At 33.5% G+C, this 24,957-nt stretch overlaps 2 protein-coding genes across 6 annotated transcripts in view; one reads left to right on the forward strand and one right to left on the reverse strand.

Moving 5' to 3' along the window:
- drn (zinc finger AN1-type doctor no) overlaps positions 1–24,957 on the forward strand; it is a 155,336-nt gene that overhangs the window by 43,878 nt on the left and 86,501 nt on the right. The window lies entirely within an intron of this gene.
- On the reverse strand, positions 6,892–11,210 carry LOC143190803 (uncharacterized). Its single transcript, XM_076395372.1, has 4 exons — positions 10,666–11,210; positions 9,303–10,563; positions 6,962–7,035; positions 6,892–6,899 (listed from the first exon to the last, which is right to left on the reverse strand). Exons 1-4 carry the CDS (start codon positions 11,078–11,080, stop codon positions 6,892–6,894), a joined length of 1,758 nt encoding a protein of 585 aa, XP_076251487.1. The 5' UTR covers positions 11,081–11,210.

The following is a 24,957-nucleotide window of genomic DNA, read 5'->3' on the forward strand; positions in this document are numbered from 1 at the left end:
ACGTGATGAAATGAGTATCGAAAACGGTGAACGCAGTGGACGCCCAAAAGAGGTTATTACTGACAAAAACATTTAAATTGACCGTAAATTGATATTGAATGAAATAGCAGACACTTTAGAAATATCAACTGAACATGTACATGTACAAAAGAATGCTCGCTCTGAAGAAATTTTCGTTGAATGAAGAGGTGACCGCCGAAATTGAGGCCCATTTTGAAGCAAAGGACAAATCGTGCTACAAAAAATGGCATCGGAAAGTTGGAGGGTCGCTATAATCAGTGTATCACCCTTGAAGAGAATTATGTTGAATAAAAAAAAACTAATTTTACCAAAAAAATCTGTTTTACTATGGTAGGCGGGGGGGATTGGAACACTTGGAGTAGTGCAAGTTGGTACGGTCGAATTAGAGACCGAGGTATGATACCTTCTGGAGCCAGAGGATATGATCTTTTTCCATTTGGAGGTGATATATACGGAACTCCTTCCGACGACGGAACAGAGTAGTTTGTGTTTTACTCGAGTTAATCTACAGTCCCCAGAACTTTTACCACACAATTGCCTGGTTGAGTTGGGCCTGAAGTCTTACGGATGCCATCGGGACTGTATAGAATCCATATATCCATACTGTATATATCTAGTAGGGAAGACAGCTCTATCATCTGCATAAAATGCTGTGTTTGGTTGCTTGGGAAGTGGAAAATCAATGTACAAAGTTGAACAGGGCCGGGGCTAATGAAGAACCTTGCGGGACTCCTGCAGAAATTTGCTTCCGAGGAGACATTTTTACTTGAAAGGGCCAATCTTCCAAGTATGAGCGAATTAGTGAAATTAGGCCATCCGATAGACCAAGTATTTTGGCTTTGAAGATTAGACCATTGTGCCTCAATTGATCAAAAACTTGGGATACATCTAAAAAGACGGTTCTAGCCTTGCGACCTTTTCGAGACCGCGGTGAATGTTGTCTGCGACGCGAGCAACTTGATTGAGCCTTGAGTGTTTGGCACGAGAACAGAATTGTTCATTGTGTATTTTGTGATGCGCGTCAGTGAAGATGTCAAGAGCGTGTAATATCGCTTTTTCGGCAAGTTTGTAGAGTGAATGCTTCCGAACCTCTTCACAAACGCCCTATTTAAGGTGGGGTGTATGTCACACCCACTCTGAAAGTATATTGTATATGCCAATCCCCTTTTCTTGGAGCCAATAGTCACTTATACGAGTTTAAATATGAAAAACCGACCTACCAGAGAGACCCAAAATACCATCATAAAAAAGTATTAAGATAATTTTCTGCTCATATATTTTCAGTTACTAAAAAAACCATTCTGGGTAATGTACCTAAAAAATTTAATGCCATTTCTATTTGAGATGAAAGTCTGGTGATGAATCTGTCTCTTGGCTTTCGCGATATTAATCTGCTATTTACGATTATTACGATATTAACACCTCAACAGTAAATATGAAGAATCCCTTTTTTCAATGTTCAAAAACCATTATTAGATGTCATGTCGAAGCCATAAAAAAACTTTAACGATCTAATGCTCTTTTTTTCGTTAGTATTTTCAAGTGTTTAATATCAATGTCACCGTAGTGTAAAACCATTATTCTTCGCACCGACCTTGTTGTATGTTTTTCCGCTAAGATCGCAAAAAGAATTATTACGCACTAGCGATATGTGTACAATAATAGATATCAATAGTCTGATAACTGTCTATTAAGATCACATAGTTGCAAATAATCTGTTTAACCTCTTTTTATTAATAAATTATTACTGTAATAGTGAGTTCTAGATGTCATAAAATATATTAATGTTATATTTTGTTATTTCAAGGATCAGTCTAGACTATGAGGAATATTTAGAGTACATAGGTGGTGTAAAAAAGCAATTTCAAAAGAAATATATCAAAAATACGTGAATAAACCTAACTGGAGATATCGATTTTGTTTCTTTCGTTTCCTTTAATGTCTTCAGTACCTCAGCAAAAAGCTTTTATCAATGTTATTTTAAGTCATTTAATGAAGAAAAAGGGTAACACATGGCCTGAAAAGTCCCGGGCGTAACAAAGAAAACGCGTTTTTTTTTTCAAGAGCCACAGAATCATTCCAGCGCCGCTCTAACATTTCAATACCACTTTTATAGCACGATTTCTCTTTTGTCTCAAAATAGGCCTCAGTTTCTGGTGAGCATTTTTTCGAGATCTGCGAACAGCCAGTAGTCGCTGGGATCCAAATCTGGTGAATACGCGCAAAATAATCTGGCGAATGTGAGAGCAATTCGAAGTTCATTTGATGTAGTTTTACCATTGTTTTGATTAACTATGACACTTGATTAAACAATTTTTTTTCTTTACCATATGCGGTGGATTATTAGCAATTTAGGCCTTCAGACGTTCCAATAACGCTATATAATATTTACTGTTGATGGTATTTCTCTTCTCAAGATAGTCGATGAATGTTATACCACCTATAATGCAAAATACCGACGCCATAACCTTTCCAGCCGATTGTTGTGCTTTCGAGCGCTTTGAACGAGGTTCACAAGTTGCTGTCCACTCAGACGACGATCATTTTAATTCCGGAGTAAAGTGACGTTTAAGTACGGCCAAACACTTCTCAGAATCATCAACATGTTCTTGATTTTAGTCAACAGTGAGCAAACGCGGCACCCACTTTGAGCAGAGCTTTCCCGTAGTCAAATGCTCATGCAATATAAAACCAACCTGTTCTTTTCATATTCTTACGATGTTAGCTAAGTCACGGAATCACTTTTCGATCATTCAAAGCGATTAGCAAACCAACGTTTTGTTGCTGCTTCTGATGGAGCGGAGTGCTTATAAGACTTTTCAAGCCATTGCTTCACTTGAAAGGTATTTTTCCCCATCAAGAGGCAGTGTAAAATTAAAACATTAAATTGTTTTTGATCCATTGTTTTTAGAATAACAAAAATAGTGTCACTCTTAGCACAATAACTCAAAAACTTTTTAATAGAATATCATGAAATTTTAATATCCTTCTTTTGAACGTTAGTACTAACTGAAAAAACTGTGAATGCAATCAAGCTAGCGCCATCTATGTGTTAGGCCCGGGAATTTTCAATCCATGTCTTATATTAGTATATTTAAGCAACATGATAACTATGTTTTGATACAATTTAATATGAATTAAGTTGTCCAACTTTTAATTTCATTAATTGTCCTAAAATATTGATAATTGTAATCGCATTTTGGTGAGTTGTTTTCCAGAGAGAAATAAACAAAACTAAACCAAATTGAATTGTTAATCATATCATGTATTGTGCGATTGATCTCAACTAGCCGCTCATACGACATCTTGTCCACTTTCCTGTGTTAAACATATGTAAAATTTTAAAGGTCCTAAAGTTTAGATAAATCTAACCCCACACAGCCGTCACTTTTGTTCGACTTAATTGATAAATCACTCTTTTTATGTATACCGAACTACATTTACTATTAACATTTAACATACATGAGAAAACTAACGGTAATATGTTTTAATAAAATTGAACTACTCACAAAGACGCCTATGAAGGTTATGTAACTCACGGACATTAGTTCTAACGGTATTAAAGTTGATTTGTTTGACAACCGTGGAGTTTTAATGGTTATTAGATAGCATGAATCAGAAGGACGACGGCTTAAAAAAAAGTGACTATACATATATACGAAGTGTGAGTATGAAGATAAAATAATTGATAACGAAAAATCGATGTTTTAACCAACAGTGCTGTTAATATATGTTTTCTGTTGACCTTAGTAAGTAATATACTGTAATATACCCAGTGTCCAATATTAATTTTAATAATGGTTGATATAGAATTGTATAATAATCCGAACCTGTCAGATGCATGCGCATCTTAAACGTTTGTACAATCAAAATATCATATTGTTATAGATTCTTGTCCAACTAATTTTGATTTATTCACTCATTCTTGATTATATTTACTGTTAATTATATCAAGGCATAGTTGTTTATAAATATTCTATTTTGTGTATAAATATTTGTATATTTTGTTGTATTCGTTTTGACTGTTGTGTGATCGAAAATCAATTGATTATCAGGACATGTGAAGGAGTGTGTAAGTTATAAAGCTTAACTTATTTGTATGTTACTCAACTTATTAAATATTTATCAAGAATAAACACATGAGGGATGTTCGAATTTAGTTGTTGCAACTAATGGATATGTTATCTCAAAATTTTTAAAAATAATGGTAATGAGAGTTTGTTGGATGCTATACTCGACTGTTATTATTTTTTGTTGTAAAGATCAGATTTGACGAACCCAATCCTTAGAGCCGCCTGACAATTGATATTTCATATATCATAAAGTTTTAGAATTTTGCAATGATGCAATATTCCTCAGCATAAATATTGTGATATGATGATTACGAAAATATCTCAATGACTTTTAACTTCTATTAGGTATTTGCATGTATTTTGTTTAGCATTATCTATTGATAAAATTGCAAAGGATCAATCTAATCAACCTAACCGAACTATTAACTTCGATGGTTTTGACATTTCCTTCCTTACATAATCTAGCAATTTTTCGTTTTTTATTTTTATAAATCATCACATGGCTTTTGTTGTTTAATTTGAAGCAATTTGCTGGCGAAGCCCATCAAACATTTACAAAAAATATGGTGAAATTGGCCTGGAGAAATCAAAAGTTCGAACAACATAAATAGCAAAACTTGTTGAACGATAACCCAGTTATAAAGAACTTTCGGAAAGCTTAGCTGTTGATGAATCGGTCCTTTCAAGATGTTTACATGCGATGCGAGAAGCTCGAGAAGTAGTAAAATGGCTGCCACACGAATTGGTTCATGCTTCACATATGTTTCATTGCTTACCAGGTAGACAATTTTCTGCCGTATTGTGATTGACGATGAAAAGCAACTAAAAAGTTATGGTTTACGCAAGGGAACTGTTTACACCTAAACCGAAGTTATTCATGACTTTAGTCTTCCTGCGCATATCGTGAGATCAGCATGCTGTACTGTAATGTGAAGTCATAAAACTGAATGAAACTGTTACTGCAGATGTTTATTGACATACACTGGGCAAATTGGTTGACATGTTATTGAAAAAAGAGCAACAATAGCGAGAAATAGTTGTGAGAAATACAGTGTTAAAGCTTGAATGGAAGGTTCTGCTATAACCAGTGTCCTTTACTACACTACTGCTTCTTGCTGAATAATTCTGTGATTATTTCTGTCGAAAGCAATAGCGAAGAAGTCACATGAAGATTACAACAAGCAAGTGACAATTTAATTAATTGGTCCAAAACCTGGAAAATAATAATATAATTACCTCGGAATGACTCTTGGTACAAAGCTTCCCTGGAAGGAGCATGCAAAAATAAGAGGAAAGAACAGTTAATTGGGAGAGAATCATAATTATCAGTACATAATAAATTGCTATTATACAGGCAAGTATTGAAACCTATATGGACATACATAATTCCACTTATAGGAATTTTGCACGAGATTTAATATAAAAACAATACAAGTTTTGTAGAAAAAAAAAGTAATGTCCTGAAAAGTACGGTAGGTGCACCCAGATGCTGCAGGACTGATTACTTACACCGAAACGTTCAGGAAGACTATCACTTAGGAAGTAAAAAAAATCGCAGGAAGATATAGAATACATTCCCATATCAATATCCAAATATTATAACTCTTGTATAACACTAGAACCTGACACAAACTCAAAACAATCAAAGCATTTGATCTTGTGTGGTTCAGTAAGGTGCATTTAGTAGAAATATATAATATTAGAAAAACAGCATTGTTGTATATATACACATTATACCAAAGACTAAATAAACCAATATTGGTTTTATGACACGGTATGACTATGTTCCAAAAGGGATGGGATAGAGTTGTATAATAAGATGAAAAAAATAGATCAATATATGGTCTATTCCAAGTTTTTTTATATATACATCATCGAAATTTGTGACGTCAAAATTTTGCAATGACCAACTCTGAGTTTTAGTTCAGTTTGGCTTTGACATACAATAAAATTCTAATCTAAATAACATAATTAAACAAAAATACAGTTTTCAAATATAATTTATTTTAACATTATAATACATCTAATGTATATATTATCGAAATATTTAAAACTACAATTAAGAACAAAGGTATCATATTTTGTAGGTTAGAGTTGGTTAGAGTAGAGGTAGAGTTCTAAGCACATATTTTTAAGTAGTGGTATCCTCCTGGAGGACCACTACTTAAATCCACTTGTTTAACAATTATACATCAAAGTAATATATTTTACTTTCATTCGAGAGCATATTTACCTTATTACATTTAGTTACAGTTTCCTTCGATGGTGTGTTGACTTGCCAAGTCATCTTGATATCACTGTATTTTTTATTTCTTCTGCTACTACCTGTGTACGCCATTCTTGGTAAAATTAATCACTATTATTACATTACAATCATTACAATACTATTACAATCATTACAGATTAGAATTTTCTTGTATGTCAAAGCCAAACTGAACTAAAATTCAGAGTTGATGTGGCAACATTGCGATGTTTTCACATCACAAATATTCGTGATGTATATATAAATATAAAAAACTTTGAATAGACTATATATTGTACCAAATTTTCTCAATAAATGGATTTTTAAAGTGAAAAATGATCAGAATACAGGCAAGCGCCTAATAAAAAGAATGATAACCTGGAACTTCCTTTTACCCTAAGAATGTCCGCCACGTCAGTCTTAAACTGTGATGGTTACATCACGTGATGATGTTGCAGATTAGAAGAATTGATCGTTAATTGGGGATCGATTTGCATTCGAAATTTCCTAAGACTAGACCTAATACCGTAACAAAAGGTATTGTTTGTTGTAGTGTTACGGCCCTGAAATCGAATGACATCGTCCAAGGTAAATTTCCTAAAAAAAAGACGGCGTAGTTAAACACCTTCATTGTTTTCCAAATCTGAGGCCACGGCGAACACTTGTTCACCGGTCGGCACCGCCAACCTAGATCTCTTGCTATATCATGAGATGAAAATTTCGATCGTTTAAAAAATCATAGAGATTGACTCTCATATTTTTTAAAATTGTGAATCCAAAATTTAAACGATTTATGATAATAAAATGAAGCAAAGTCATTTTGTAGCTTGACACTAATATTGAATACTAGCTGACCCGACAGACTTCGTCCTGTCAAAAAGATTTGTAATGTGGCAGTTTTTGTGCCTACGTATTTTAAAAAATTCTCCTGAACAGAACCATCACCCTGGTGATAGGGCGTTGTGAATAAAAAATAATTAAATAAAACATATATAAGGATTGAAAAGTAAGTAATCGCTTTATTGTTAATCATGTGAATCATAATTATTATTATTATTATCATTGTAGTGCTTTGTGGTATACGATGTTCTTTGTTTGATTACCTGGCGCATAGATAAACAAATCTGATGGTTTTCCAACACGGGAACAGGCAACATACAATTGACCATGTGAGAAACATGGGTTTTCTAGATTAATACCACAAACACTTAATGTTTGCCCCTGGGACTTGTTTATAGTCATAGCAAAAGCAAGCCGCACTGGAAACTGTAGTCGTTTAAACTCAAATGGCACATCAGTCGGAATCATTGGGATGCGCGGTATGAGAGCATCTTCTCCTTTATACTTTCCTTTGAGTATAGTTGCTTCTATCACATTGTTTAGTAATTTTTTTATCGCTAACCGTGTACCGTTGCAAAGACGCGGTTGGTTGATATTTCGCAACATTATAACCACCGATCCAACCTTTAATTGAAGATTGTGGGGTGGCAATCCTGGCAAATCCAGCGAGTTTAAAAATTCCGGTGGATAGTTGACTACATCATCTTGATTAGTAGCCGAATCAACTGATTTATATATCCTCAATTCGCCTGTAATTTGTTCTTGAATTTTGAAATTTAATTCATTTACATCTATGTTTTTTGCAGCCAGTATAGCTCGTTCGCTCAACCAATCATGGTTTCTGTAATTTTGAGAAACATCTGGAAACACCTTCTGAATAAGTTCATCTTTTGATCGAGTTAACTGTCTATAGGAAATTTGCCATTACCAATGTCAATGAGTTGTTTAGAGAATATGTTTCCAGATTGGTCATTTTGCAACTCGACACGCATATTCTTGCTTAAATGAAGTACTTTGACATGTTTCCACAAATTGGAGGACTTTAAACATGCATTGAGTTCATCAGCTGGCGTTGATCGTGGAATCACTGGCAATGTTTGACGAAAATCTCCTGCTAATAAAAGCATTGCACCACCAAATCGGTTATTATTGCTACGTAGATCTTTTAAGGTTCTGTCTAAAGCCTCCAAAGATTTTTTATGTGCCATCGTGCATTCATCCCAAACAATCAATTTACATTGCTGCAAAACCTTTGCCATTGCAGAGTTCTTCGAAACGTTGCAGGTTGGAGTTTCATTGCTTTGCATATTTAATGGCAATTTTAGTGCTGAATGGGCTGTTCGACCACCTTCAAGCAAAGTTGCTGCGATTCCCGACGAAGCGAGTGCAAGTGCAATTTTATTTTGTGAGCGAATTGTTGCTAATATTAATGAAATCAAAAAAGTTTTTCCTGTACCACCAGGTGCATCTAAGAAGTAAATCCCTCCAGTTTCATCATTTGTTACTTTCATAAGAGTTTCAAATACATACTTCTGTTGTTCATTTAACAGTGGAAGATTTGTTTGAATTAATTCTTTCAAAGCGTTGAGATCATACAGTCTTTCTCGATGCAACTCTTGGTTAAAAGCGTCATGCATTGGACGATTGGGCGCGGTCAGGCCTAATTGAATTAATAGTTTGTTTGACATTATCAAGCACATGTCCTCAATTGAAATCAATGCTTCATTGTAAATTTCTTCACTGATTTGTATATTTGGATTTCCCATTCTATTCCGTATTTGATACAAAATATCATCACACATATAATCTTTGTACTTCATCCACAAATCAATTGGGTTTGATGGGAAGCATGTAGATATGATTATAGAAAACAATGTTCGTATTTGATGAGCGTGTGATGATATTACAGCATCATTGAGAGTTTGATCCCAATGAGCGTCATTTTCAAGCAATTGCAAACGTTGACAGGCTTCTCTGTAGGATCCACACAATTCACCATCAACAGTTCGTAACTGTTGGAATGATGTTGGGCCACGTACATTGACTAATAGCAGTCGTAAATAAAAACATTCATCATTGCTTGGATGTACTGAATAAATCCGGCCAATCGCATCGGTGGAATATACATCTGTATATCCTGGAACTGGTTTTCCTTGTTTCCGTCGTATAAATCTCCTTGTTTTGCGTTCTGTGCTGTAAAATACACTCTTTGTCCATTTTCTAAATGTACAGCTAAGTGAACAACAGAAGGGTGTCTCTCATGAATAGGAAAAGAAAATATTCGCCAAACTGCTTCATTACTGCTAACATAGCGGCCCATTTGGTATTGGGTAACTTCATCATTAGAATTCTCTGCACCAATTCCAATCACAGCCATATCACTCCCTTTGGTTACATATTTGCAAATGTATTTAATCGATTTCACTGAATGGCAAGATTCAACGTTGATGTGTGCTTTGAATGTCTTTGATAAAATGGGTGAATATGGAACAATCCAACGATTATCTATTTCAATATCTTGTTGATTTAATTTGACAATTGTTGATTTTCCATTGTCTGCTGTCGATCTGCGACGATACAATGGATAACCGTCATTACCAGTAATTGTTTCCGATATTAATGTCCGTGGATATCGTTTTGAACATTTACCATCCATCATACACGGTGAATTTTGATTAAGAGTTCCACAGGGACCATGTATCATGTTTTTGATAACTACCTCATGCAATCCAGGATCTACTTGTACATTAGGGATTTCAGCTGATATCACTGCATCAACTTCATTTGGCCTTATCTTTTCAACCAACCAAATCAAAATGTGTGCATGTGGCAATCCTCGTTTCTGCCACTCCACAGAATACATCCAGCAGCGTGTCTCACCAAACACATTATGTTTTACGATGAAATTCATTAAAGATTTCAACTTTTGTCTAAAGACTCTGGCTGTAATATCATGACGATCAATGGGTGATTGCCCAGGGAATAACTCCTGCTTAATTTCTATCCATTGCGGATTGCATGTAAATGTGATGAACAAATCTGCTGTACCATAATGACGAACATACGACATGGCATCTTGAGCATATTCGTGCATATGCCGAGGGCTTCCGATGTATGTTGCTGGAAGAATAGTCATCCGACCGACATTCTGTGCATTTCCATCAGTATTAATCGCATCTCGAAGGTGAATATACTCTTCAGATCGGAGTTTGGTTTGATTCAACCTGATGAATGTTAATCTCTCCGTTTCAATTTTAACATACATGTCAACAACATATTTGTGATATAATCGCCGACATTTCAATATGTGATTATCTTCATTTTCCCGAATCATTAGGCGGTATGAATAATAGTTCATTGAACTGACTTTTTTGTTGGTTTCAGAACCTGTAAACAGATTTTGTTTTAATAACATTCAAATATAAAATTAAAATACATAATATAGTGACTGAGATATTATCGCCATAGCTAAACTAATATTTTAGTTACCTGTAATGGGATTTATCATTTTTATTGAGAAATCGTAGCCATCTTCACCTTGCCAAAATATAATGGGATATTGCAGTGCATCATATGAGCGGTGTGTTTCCTTTATACGTTGTAATTGATCATTCCGACGATGTAAAACAATATCACGGGATTCCAAGTTTTCTCCAACTACAACGATAGCAACTTCATCAATAGTTGGTGCATTAAAACGTCTTGTATGTTGACCTGCAGGTGTTTTATCAGCTCTGATTACAATTTTGTGATTATCGGATGGCATCAGATCCAGGGCAGTTTTAAACAATATAATCAATTGATTGCGTTGATGAAATAAATTTTGTAATTGTTCTACAATAGACCTTTTTACTAAATTGTTATGTGCACAACGCAGATCAATTTCTTGTGGTGAATTGCCCATAAAATAAATTTGCAGGAATTTGTTGTCGCTATCTGACACTGGTAACAGTGAACCTGCTCTGTGATATATTTGCCCTTGTATCTGTAAATAAAAAAAATATTATGGTGTGGTATAAATTAATGGATTGTCAGTGATCAAACTTAAATAATATTTGATCTTAAAAAGTATATATTTAGTTTTAACTAATATCTATCAATTATAAAATATAATAAAAGTGTCACTGAAACTGAATCACCATATAATATGATGACTAAGTGATATATTTCGTAATGATTAAGAAATTGAAGATTAGTAACACATCTTAACTTTGGTGACAGAAAATTTTGTTCGCTAAAATAATTATGATTAACTGCTATAATACATACCTTGAAAGTTGGCATAAAATTTTCCCGAACTGCATTTGTTGCCCCAAATGAAGTCATTTGAAAGCAATTGTTATATTGTTGGATATGTGTCAAAAAGTGTATAGAATCTGTTCCTATTCCTGAAACCAATGAGTACAATGGTTCTGGTGGTGGATCCAATGGTATCAATTTCACTTTACCATTTGCGCAACACAATCCATTGGCTTCGTTTTTGTATTTTAATGCCTTACAGTGTGAGCAAACCAAGTTCATAGAACCAATAACAACACATTGGTAGTTACTGTAGTCAATTGACACATCGTAACTGAAAGCAGCTCGATTCAAACTTGCGCGATTATTAGTTGAACGTCGCGCTCGCGGTTCACGCGTTTGTGATATCCGAATTCTTTCACGTTCATTTCCGTCGTCACGTTCTTTTGCAATACGATTATATCGGTAATTAGCTTGGTTTATAGCATTTCTGGTTCTTCTACCTAAATTGCTTCGTCTTATAGGAGGCATATCAAATATAAATTATTTTTTCACTAATCACGAACTAAACAAACACTAACTAACTAAACACTCTGCACAAAACACGATATACGAATTTGTTTCGTGTATCAGTTGACAATTCATCTGTCATCTGTCAAAAGTCATCTGTAACAGACAACTTTTTTTTTTAAATTTGATATGACTTGAACTCAAATCCTTTTAAGCCGTACGAATTGTTTTATTTATTTAAAATTTGAATTAAATTTTAAATAAATAAAAAATTTTAAATAAATAAAACAATTCGTACGGCTTAAAAGGATTTGAGTTCAAGTCATATCAAATTTAAAAAAAAAGTTGTCTGTTACAGATGACTTTTGACAGATGACAGATGAATTGTCAACTGATACACGAAACAAATTCAAACAAAAAGGGCTTTTTTTAGGGTTTTTCCAGCAATAATTCTAATTTTTCTCGCCGTAGAAACCATCCTTGAACTTCAACGAACATTTTAAAAAAAGATTTGGCCAAATTGGTCCAGGCGTTGTTGAGTTATGCGCTTACCATCACATTTTGCGATTCATTTTTATATATAAGATTAATTTAATTGATATTTTTTTCAAAATATGGACGCCGAAAAAATACCGATATATCAACATTTTTTTCAAAAAAATATTTGTTTGCCAATATATCGATATTTTCTTAAAAATGTATTTTTCGCCGATATATTTTTGCTAGATATATATTATGTAATGCAGCCCAGACTATCCGACCATTTGTTTTTATAACTACCTGACTGATGAAGGAGTGAGGGAGGTTATTAAGACGATAGTAAATAACCTATACATCCATGCCTATACAAGTTTCGATTGGCTAGAACTGCACATGCGCACTTGTGCTAATCTAGCCAGAGATTTTTTACTACAAGTTCTTCCCTCTATAGGCCTTGTTGTTTAACATAGTTGTGGTTAGAAGTCATTTTAGGTTAACGTGTTTTAACTTTGCCATCGTTTTCACTGACTTATGACGGTACATTGTCTTGGTGAAGCACCACTTTCTTTTTCTTCAAATGCTGCCTTTTCGGCGATTTCGTCCTTCAAATGGTCCAATAACGCTATATAATAGTCGCTGTTGACGATCCTTCCTTTTTTCAAGGTAATCAATGAAAATTATTCCATGCGCATCCCAATATACAGACGCCATAATCTTGCCAGCCGATTGTTACGTTTTCTCACGCTTTGGAGCGGGTTCATTATGTGCAGTCCACTCGGATGACTGTCGATTGAACTCCGGAGTGAAATGATGGAGCCATGTTTCATTCATTGCCACATATCGACGCAAAACTCGGGTTTATTACACTTGATCATCTTCAAACACTGCTCCGAATCATCAACTCGTCGTTGTTTTTGGTCAAAAGTGAGCTCGCACGGCGACCGCTTTGCACAGAGCTTTCTCATACCCAAATATTCGTGAATGATATGATGTACACGTTCAGTTCATATCTTTGGAATATCTGCTATGCCATTCAATTTCAATGTACGGTCATTCAAAGTCATTTTGTGGATTTTTTTTATGTTTTCGTCGGTAACAACCTCTTTTGGGCGTCCACTGCGCTCGCCGTCTTCGGTGCTCATTTCACCACGTCTAAACTTAGCATACCAATCCTTGATGGTTGATTTTCCTGGGACAGTGTCCGTAAACTCGGTATCAAGTTAAGTTTTTGCTTCTACTGTATTTTTTCCTTTCAAAAAGCAATATTTTATCAACACACGAAATTCTTTTTTTTTTCATTTTTTTCACAATAACAAAAGTTGCTTCACTCAAAATGCTATAATTCACGAACTAATGATCCGACAGCTGTCAAATTTATTCACGCATCTTTTGAGGGTTAGAGCTAACTAAAAAACATGTGGATTTAATTCTAGTAACTCCATCTGTGTGTCAGATCCGGGATTTTTCAATTGACCTTTTAGTACCCATTTTCCACAATGAAGCTTCAAAGTAATCATTCAAAATCCTCTATATAGTTATAGGCGTAATAAGTTAATTGGCAGTAACCAATAATAATTAACATTTAAAAAATCCTAAGATTGGCTAAGAAACTATTTGTATAGTAACACTTTTTTTGAATTAAAAAACGAGTATCATCTCGAAAAACAACAACAATAAAGATCAGGTGTTATTTATCTCGCTCGCGAGACGATTATTTCCGAGGTTTACGGCGATCAGACCCGAATGGCCGGACACTTAATAACTTTCAATATCCGCCCGACAATTTACTGTTCGTCCAGTTTAATTCCTGCGCAGCCTCCCGGTTCACCGCGCGCTCCCCTCGCGGTGATTGATAGTAATTAGACAGAAACGCACGCGCGCGCACCTTCTCCTTTAGCAGCGAGAAGCCCCGCCCACCCCGGGCCTCGAACAAAGAACGAAACGGGTCGAAAAACGCGCAAAAAACACCCGAAACCGAGAAAAGGCAGACAAAGGCCGCCGGAGCTATTTCGGTTTCGCCGCCGACAACAAAGGCTAGTTTCCTGGTTCAGTAGACTGTGGCCGTCAAGGACGTGGTCGACGTCGATGACGCGAAGATTTCGACAGCTGGATCGAGGACGTTGAACGGATCCTTCGCGAAAATCGCACCACGGTTTTTTTTCAGATATTCGTGGATCTATATCGCGACGGAAACTAGCAATTTTTAAATACTTTTAACAAAAAATTGAACCGGTTTATAAGGAACTTACTAAAATGTAAAAAATAATCAACCTTATTATTATTTTTAATACAAAATAAAATGTTTTAAAATGAAATATGTACATAATAATCTAATAAGTTTTATTTTTTTAAATATATTTTAAAGTCTCATTTTACCAACTATGGGTTTATCTGGACTGGGCCTAAAATTTAACGTGGGCTCCGAACCATGGTCCTCACCATTAAGCCTACCGACTAGCGAGTGACTTTAGAAATCGTCCCAGAAGACATCCGGTCTTACCCAGCCTGGTTACTGGCGTGACTGGGACCATTTTCCTTGTCGGATTTTACACTCTTGCCTAGAACATTCACAAATTTTAAACAATCACAAACGTAAATTTACGACCATGCCCCAGCAGGATTCGAACCCGCGGCTATCGCAACAATAGGAGGACCGTCCCATCGCCTTTACCACTGCGCCACCAAGCCGGCAATAATCGTTTTAATAAAATAAAATAAACAGAGACTTTATTTAATCTATCTACTACGCGTATTTTATATTCTACTATATACGCACTATTTTGCTTAACATCTACTTAAACCTACTTATCTGTTTACAATATTATTTTAACTATCATTTTGAAGTCGGTGCCGAGCAACAAATTAGATACATTTGTTTTGTTCGTGATTTAATTTTGTGTATATGCAACAAAATTATATTATTAATGTTGCATTGTTTGGGCTTGGCACCGACTTCAAACTATCTTTTTAGTTAGTTCCTTATTTATTTTTTAAAGTCGGTTCAATTTTTTCTTTAAAATATTTAATTTTTATCTTTTTATTGTTAAATATTTACGCAGTTATTTTATAAAGTATTACTATGGATAGCCCAAGTAAAAGTACAGTCCGAATGAGAAGAAGTAGGAATAAAAATACAATGATTGAAAATAACGAACGTTTCAGGCCCGCAGGTCCGCTACCTTGTCCAGGTGATTTGATAAATATTCCGATCAAACTAGGACAAAAGAAAGCTGCTGCCCTGTTGGGAATTGAATCATCGACCTCCGCATGTGAGCTCGAAGTTCTAACTATTACCCCATAGAAACAGTTTCTACGACGTCTCATGTGACATGGTTATTGCTTAAAAAGACTGACTTTTACACTGAACTACTTCCGATTTTTCACCACATCGGTCCAGCAATAACATTATTCACCATTATCTGATTATTTTAGATAAAAATATGTGAAAACATTGTACGTGCCTTTGAAATTTAAGATTTTCCCTTTATTTCCCCCTTTTCCTCCCATCTGATCGTGATTTGGTTTCAATATGAAAATGAAAATGCATCAAAAAATAAATATATGTATATACAGCCGAACATAGAACTTCGTCCTTTTTTGATGATCGATACAGAATCACAATAATATTGATTTTTAAAAATATTATACTATAGAGTTGAATAATCTCTAGTGCATTTATTTTTAAATTAAAAGTCGGATTGCTATGATTTTACCAAGAATAAATATACAAAATTTCAATGCTCCTCATGTTAAGTCAAACACACATTGAAGCTACAAAACATTGACTTTACCTTTCCATTCCATCATTTCTGGATGTTATATTTGCTACCAACGGAAAGAAAAGAGAAACGAAAAACTGGAACTGGCATTTAGCATGACAAATAACCTAAATTAACGCTGAACCTGAACCCCAGAGTTGGCACAACTGTGGAAATTGTGAGAATAGTATTATTAAAATCAAGTGCCCTTTATGTGCAAAGAGAAATCAAAATTGTATCGATGGAAAACCTACTGAAAAATTTTATGATAAAATACTCATTTCAGAGACTTGTTAGTAATTACAACCCCAAGAAAAGTTTCAATTATATACATTTCATGATTGATGTTTGATTCTCATAACCTTTAAGCAACTCTGTGTGAACGAAAAAGTGTGCAAAGTATTGTACCAAACATTTGGATAAATAAAAGTCACAAATTGTAATTTTGAAATGTATTTTACTAAGTCTTACATACTTATAAGCACGTTTAATTACTTTACAACATCTGTGTTAGACATGCTTTAAAAAATTAAGTTCTCTCAATTCTTAAACGAGATTTCTGCTTGGTTTCCTTTATTTTAATTGACTTCATTGACAATATTTAGATTCATATATTGTCTAGACGTAAATATCGTTCAAAATATCTGAAATTTCTACCTGCCATAACACACACGTACCAGTCTATAAAAATCCAATGAATGAGCTGTCCTTAAACTGTTGAAGTATAGCCCATTGAATTATTTGATGTAGAAGAAATTATATATTTCGTTGGCTTTTTGTAACAATGATGGGATTTGATAATTAATTACATCTTACGCGAATGGAGAGATTTTCGCCGAATCTTCGCGCAGAGGGCGAACGTTTGCTTCGTTCAACTCAGTACTCACCATCAGATAGGCTTAGTACAAACTTAATTTACAAATTAATTTATTATTATTGTTCCCTACGTGACCAAGGAAGAGCTGGACGATGACCTGGAAATCAAATGCACTAGCATTTTGGATCTCACTTGTTATGCTATTGACGTAATATGGGGCGTCACCACTAGCACATGACACTTATTTATGGAGCCCAGGAAGATTTTTGACGCTTTCTGATGCTCTTCAAACAATTTTTCTACTCAAACTAGACTATTTATATTTTGAGTATTGGCAATACTAAGTATTGTTAATCACCATATGACGTTTCCAAGTCGACATTTAACCTCTCGGCACGGATTATCAAGACAAAAGTACATCGGTCAACATACAATCATTTTTATACCATCTTTATTAGATACGCTTAGTACAATCTTAATTATCAATTAATTTATTACCACATTTCATTTGTACTTGGATTAATTCACAAGCAAGACGAGTACCAGAAAATGCATTAATATGTATTCCTCAATTATAAAAGTATAATTGCTTATAGCTATAGTTTATACTAAAAGCATACACTGTATATAAGTCCGTATGGTTTGGTTCGCTTCAATCTCCTGGCATCCTGCGCGCTGTCCAGCAGTTATACTGCTTCCACGTTAGTATGATTTAGTAATCTTCTTTCGTGTTTCAATGCTATATCTTGAATAACTTCGCAAATCCCTTTGATTTCCAGGTCATCGTGCAGTTCTTCGTTGGTAACGTAGCAATAGGCATTGGTAATCAATCAAAGAACCTTGTTTTGACATATTTGCCCATTATTGGACCTATACCCCATTATACCTATTTGGTATAGGTCCAAATTGGCTTTATAATTATCTTATAAATCAACCTCTTTAATTTTAGATAAAGTTGGGAGTATCTTCCGGCTAACCAGTATAGTTTTATTTTTGTTCTAATGTGTTTTGCTTTTTGTCTAACATGATGTTAACTTACAATCAATGCCCGTCACAGAAGACGTCGTATATACTGCAAAATGCAGTTTGTAAAAGTGTAAAATTCGTTTTAAACTCGGAGATGATATTTCCTTCTCATTTTCCCCTAGCTAAAAAAGACAGATTACTGTCTGATGCGTTGGAACATGTAACGCAATCAGTCTATAAAATTGGATTTGTCGGTACTGGTCGACACTGTTGTTAAATTTCTACAAAATTCTTCAAGTTATTAAAGATTATAATAGAGGCTACAAGACGGCGTTGTAAACCAAATTTCTCAGTTAATACGGCAACATTGCGACGTACATTAACTGTTTTATTGGGCAGAAGTTATCAAAATATATCCATTATTTTGATTTCATTAAATGAGTACATATTTGTAAATGTTTTGCAATTGGTGCGTTTGACTTAAATATCAAAGAAACAACCATTTTTCTGAGTTTAAAGTGGCAAAGCATGTATTTTATTTTTTGTTTGTAATCTGACAAAGCACAATGTGACATTAGTAATGAGGTACTCTAAAAAATATATTATATATGTTACTTGATATTTATTTATTTCAAAAAAATCGTATCTCAATAAACATTTGCATTTAATTATTTATTTTTAAATTAATTTACACAAGAACTAATCAAAAATTCAATTTTCAATAAGCATGTAATTTTAAAATATTTAACAAATTTTAAGCTGTAACGTTGTAGGTCAAAACATTCTGTGGACTTTACATTACAACACAAATTGATAATGTCATTGTTTGTTATTGATTTTTCAATTTATATGTTAACCAATGTTTCCTAACAATTTTTTACAAGGTGAAGTACAGAAATATGAATTTATATTTATAACTTAGCAACTAGGATGTATTTAAATACATTTTTTCTATATCAGCTAGATAAATTGTAATTTTGAATGGTTCTTTTTATATTTATATTTATTTATTTATTTATTTATTTTATTTACATAATACAATCGTGAATACTTTCCTACATGTTGTTTTAGCCTTTCTTCATTATTTCAATTTCTTCTATTTCTTTCACCAACAGATCATGTGTCACTTTATCTGACGATCTCGATATTTGTCTTCCTTTTTTTCCTTTTTCTTGGTGGCAGTCATTCAAACCAATGCATTCAATATAATCTCTAACTGCTTCTCAACATACCTTAGCCACATTACCTTTTGTTTTATTTCTCTTGCTATATCTGTTTCAGCCTTCATCCCATCTGGTTCTTCTATCTCTTCATTCTTATCATCTATAGTATGATTATAATATAGTAATAGTTCTATCTATAAGTCTATTTGTCTATTTACAAATGACGATTCAGTTAGAGCAAGTGGAGTGTATTTTGCAATTGTATTTGGAATGACTAATCTAGGATAGAAGTGGCATCTACCGCCGAAGTAATAAGCTGCAGGAGCTTTTGCCTCTTTAAGATGGTGCGTGTGAAATTAAATATTAAATCAAAGTATTGGTTCTTCACGAACGCCGGCTATGAATTGATCATGATATTTCGTGATGGACATTATTTGTTTTAATAATGTGTTGTATATTATTACTTTTGTCCTTTTCGTAGTAATGTTGTTTTAAATATTTTTTGCATAGAAGGCCTTTTTTATTGTTATTATTTTGTCTTTTATCTACCTCTCTCTATTTACTTCTGCTGATAATACAAGATATTTAACTTTTAAACCCCTTATTTTTGTTTTCTCTTTGTACATTTTTTAAGATAATATTTTTTTTTATAATAGACACCTTAATTCCTCATTCACTTATCCATTAATACATTTTTAATCTTAAAAAGCTACCTATTATAAATAATTTATGATTAAGTATTTATATTGATATTATCAACATAAGCAAGTAACTTTATGTTTTAAGTTTTTTATGAAATAATTGGGTAGTTTTTGCTGTTTTTCATTTCTATAAATATCAATGGGATCCAGTTAGGGCAAGTAATACAGGAGAAGAAACTATCATCTACCGTCGAAGTAATAAGCGGAATAAGCGAAGCTTTTGTTTCTCTAAAATCGTGCAAGACAGCAGCGTATTGGTTGAGAACTAGACTTTCTTTAGATTAAACTAGACTAGAACTTTCGTTATTAACATCATTTGTTTTATTAATGTGTTCTGCTTTTTGTGCTATGGTTGTTTTACATATTTTTTGCCTTTAATGCCCTCTTTATTGCTATAATTTTGCCTCATTATTTTTTCACTTTTTGTTCATTTTTTACAATAATAAATATTATTTGTTTTATAACTAAATTCGTTTTTTTGCCCTCATTTCATCTATTATAAATACTTTATGATTTAGTGCCACTCTTGATATTACCAGCAAGAAAGTAATTTTATGCTTTAAAATTTTTACAGTTTTTATCATTTAATGGGATAGTTTACCTATTTTTCATTCCTTTAAAACACGGAACTGCCGAACATTTTACACAGTTAATGTAAAAAGTCTAACAGTACAAATTAATAACTATTACAATGGCCGTGTACGTTATTGATCTTTCAATTTACATTTAAACGAAACTTTTTTTACGTCAAATTTAATAGTCCCGACAGTACGTAGACTGGGCCTTGTAAAAGGTCAAGGAAAGTTTATATTTGGCGTAGTTGTTAAGGATGACATATCAATTAGTGTGCGACCTTGCATCGTTATCGCGCTCACGACTTTATCTTGGGCGGTAAAATTCTAGATATTTTCGGTTCTAATAGTGGATTACGGTCGTTCTGTTTAATGTTTCTCCGGATTTCGTTATGCAATCGCTTAAACATGTACATTTTTCGAATTTTAACTCGTAAAAATAGTAAATATTAGTAATTATGTATATCAATAACTAATCAACATTTTAAACGTTTAAATGTGTGTATTCAATAAACTAATGTTACATAATCTATATGTCGTTTGTGATACGACTGATCTAATAACGGGTCACTTCTTTTTGTAATAAAAAGATTTAATCGAACAGAAGGGGCGTTTTTCTATTCTTATATTCAAAATTCAATTCTTAGTTCAACAATTTCAAGAATTCTTATCCTTACTATGTAATTAAAAACAAGACAATAAAACTATTTTTCTAACATGATTTACAAACGAAACAATTAAATACTTCTGTTATAAAACTTAACTTTCATCAGTCTATTTCCATGACCCTTATTATTAATTACTTGTTGGCGCATTTATTAGGCCTATAAATTAATTTTAAAGGTTATACTTTCAAATAATCATATTTATTTTTGTTATTACCATTTGTGATTGATCAGACATGTATCACTAGGGTTTATTATAGACCAAATAAAATAATAAAAACATATCGTTTTTGTTAGTAACAATACATTTCAAAATTATTGATTGCCTAACAACCAATTTTTAAAAAAGTATATAGATGTTATCAGCTTGATCGAAATGTTACAGTGTTATAAATCACCGCGAATTGGTAACTTGATATAAACTAATTCTACAATAATATTTATTGAACGTGAAAAAAATAAGTCAAACTTTATGCTGGTGTTATTTTGTTACGTTTACGTTTTTTTAGAATCAGTTCTGTAACAATAAAGTGTAGGTTTTGGTCACGATTGTAAACGGTTTTAGAGCGTGATAACCTTTTAAATTAAATTCTTTGTTTTACTTCAGTAACATTTGTCTAAAACAGTCTTACGCTTTTTTTCCAAGCAGATTAACATACACCTACGCAATTGGTATGAACATTGTGATATAGGAGGTGTGGTATGATGATCCATGTTATTTAAGCGATTAGATATTATTTCTTGTATTAAGTCGCATTCAGTTATGCATGTAACCAACTTCATATTGCAGCCTCTCTAACAGGCTCACTTTTTAGCATGTGTCAATTCGTCGACAAAAAAATGTTTTCAAAAAAATTTACGAAAAAGACGGCTGAAGCACAACGAATGCTGTGTCACATAAATCACATGTTAGTAGTTCAGTAGGAAAATAGTTGGATTGTTGGGTTTCTTTGTCTCACATTTGTATTAAAACTTTTCCGACTTTTACAAAAATTATATTCTTGTTCAGACATTGTACAAAAATCAGTTTTATTTATTATTATTATTCACAATTCTAATACAATATTCTCACTAGTACAGAATGTATTCTCTTAATTTTGTTCTCAGATGGTATGACGACAGCAATCAACAATAACAAAAATATTGTATTTATCTAATGAAATATGATTAATGGCACATAATTGATCGTATGCAAAATTGCACTTATTTGTATATTTTGATTGAGAATGATAATTTATTCTATGAAATATAACTGAGCAATGGGCCATTGTAAGTTGAATACCAATCAGAGCTAATTACGTCAGTGTTCAGTGATGAATGCTATAGGGATGTACAGAAATAGAAAAAAAATTATATATCCATAAGTTGTTAGTATTGAGAAATATATTATAAATTTTCTACACCTACGATAATATATAACAATGATATCGCCGGTCTGTAAAGTATATCGTTTTCTATATTCCAAAAAATATATATAGATATATTTTTAAGGTATAAATATAGATATATATTTTTTCAACAATGAACGTGCAAACGTAAACAATGTCTGGGTTTATTGTTCTTTGATCGCTTTATCTGCATTTGTACAGGACCACCCACCACTTATACACTTTAAAGATCATAATTAGTACGCAAAATAAATTATTTTGATGATTTTGCGGATAAGTGTATTGTTTACTAACTGTATAGTAACGTCATGTAATAACAACGGGCGGTTCGGCGCAAATTTGAATCTTAAAATACAAATACGAATAAATACAGGAATTTTCTCATTAGAAAAACTTTATTTCCTGCGGAAACAATATATTTCTAAGATATAGTAGCTACAGTAGATTATTATAGAATGGGTTTTCAAAGTTAGTCATCACTCCAATTATAATTATATAGCGTTAATTTTAATTTTATTAAGTTATTTTTAAATATTAATATAATTAATTAATAATATATAAATATATATATATATATATATATATATATATATATATATATATATATATATATATATATATGGAAATACCCTTCAATAACATCCCAGATAAACGTCTCGGGGTTGCCAGCTATTCGTTATCGGGTTCTAGTTCCGCTATGTAAAATTCGACATGCCTCAAGGTCGCTACAATACTCCCCTGCCAGAATTTTACATACAATTATTTTGAGCAAATATATATATATATATATATATATATATATATATATATATATATATATATATATATATATATATATATATATATATATATAATTGTCATACCATACGGATATTCATATACCTTTTCGTAGATCTCAGAATACTGCGCTAAAAATATTCATGTAGTATATCATATTGAGTTTTCTTTTCTTTCTATGTTTTCACCAGTTTTGCTCGCGCGTTGTCTTGTTGTAAAATAGCATTATTGTGTCTTTGTTCGTTTCCGGCCATTTGTCGCACAGTGCTCTGCTCAAGCAAATCAGTTGTAGTCGATTGCGATCCCCATTAACGGTTTTATGGAGTAATACCTTCAAATCATTATCTTCAAATTTTTTTGGTGATCCAGAGCTTTTAAGATGTCGAAATCAGTATTGTCATGTTGAAATCGATGGAAGCTCTGAAAACATTTTTTGTCGACGAATTGACACATGCTGAAAAGTGAGCCTGTTATTAAGGCTTCAATATGAAGTTGGTTACATGCATAACCGAATGCGACTTAATACACAGAATATCATCTGTTGTACATCATTTTATATTACTTTATAGGCCTGATATTTGTATTCTATAAAAAATTTCAAACATTAACAAAACGGTCATAGATGATTATTTAAGGCGGTCTCTTGTTTATAAAAAAAACCGCGTGGATATTTATATTCGCACACACGGCTCTCTCCGTTTAACCTCCTCCTAATTGCCGAATCATCTAACCGGGCGATGAAACAAAAGAAAACGGAATCGAACGCCGCATCCCGTGTACTATTTCAGGCGGGGTGGCGTTTCGCTATCGCTGTTTTTTTTTCTTCGCGCCGGGACGGGACGAAAATTCATCCGACAACGTCCTCAAGACGGAAGGGTAATGACTTCGTCACCGGCGGCCTCCGCCACGACGCAAGTTTCTCAGACGCATCGTAAAATTCAAGGTCGTTTTTATTTTATCTCTTGCTGCGGACGTGCGGTCGCTTTATTTCAATCGTTGTCGCCTCGCGCTCGCCAATTTATGGGGGTGGCCTTAAATGTTTTTTTTTTGGTGCGATTATCGTTGCTTCGTCCAGCGCATCAGTTAAAAGTTTTAGGGTAAATGATATGGCTCGGTGAAGGGGGTCAAACAAAATGAAACAGTGGTGTTTACATTATGTGACCGTTATTTATTGAGGTAATATAAAAATGTGAAAAATACTAAATAGATAAAAATGATGACAGCGGTATTACTTGGTGACGAGGCTTGGGCAGTCAATGGTAGCACGTCTAAACCAAACGATGGTCGGGTACTGAATGAATGGAAATACCCTTCAATAATATCCCAGATAAACGTCTCGGGGTTGCCAACTATTCGTTATCAGGTTCTAGTTGGCGCTGCTGGCACCCCGCCCTTGTTCAATATCTGTGATTATATTTCTGGGTATTTTGTAGACCGTTATTCCACTATGTAAAATTGGACATGCCTCAAAGTCGCTACAATACTCCCCTGCCAGAATTTTACATACAATTATTTTGAGCAAATAAAAATACAAAAGTGTATAAAAAAAATCAAATACAAATACTGATATACCAAATAAAATGTGCTGCATGAAAAGGGCTTTGAAACATATGATAAATCGAAACGGTTGTGGTTGGTACGGTTGCGACCTGGTACGGCTGTCGATATCTTCCGGTCCTACAGATACCGTTGCTTCATCGTCGCTTTGGCACTTGAATGTGGTCCATCTCATATGCTGAAAACAC

This window comes from Rhynchophorus ferrugineus, unplaced genomic scaffold, assembly GCF_030347505.1.
Source record: "Rhynchophorus ferrugineus isolate W39M unplaced genomic scaffold, kcgeb_rfMv2 rfM2, whole genome shotgun sequence".
In the NCBI taxonomy this organism is placed as follows: domain Eukaryota; kingdom Metazoa; phylum Arthropoda; class Insecta; order Coleoptera; family Curculionidae; genus Rhynchophorus; species Rhynchophorus ferrugineus.

Excerpts from the sequence above, each read along its gene's own strand:
- LOC143190803 (XM_076395372.1), bottom strand. The coding sequence starts at position 11,080 with ATGGGCAATTCACCACAAGAAATTGATCTGCGTTGTGCACATAACAAT. Across the intron at positions 10,564-10,665 it reads AATGATAAATCCCATTACAG|GTTCTGAAACCAACAAAAAA; the intron begins GTAACTAAAATA and ends ATCTGTTTACAG. Across the intron at positions 7,036-9,302 it reads CAGTTCCAGGATATACAGAT|CAAGAGATCTAGGTTGGCGG; the intron begins GTATATTCCACC and ends CTCATGATATAG.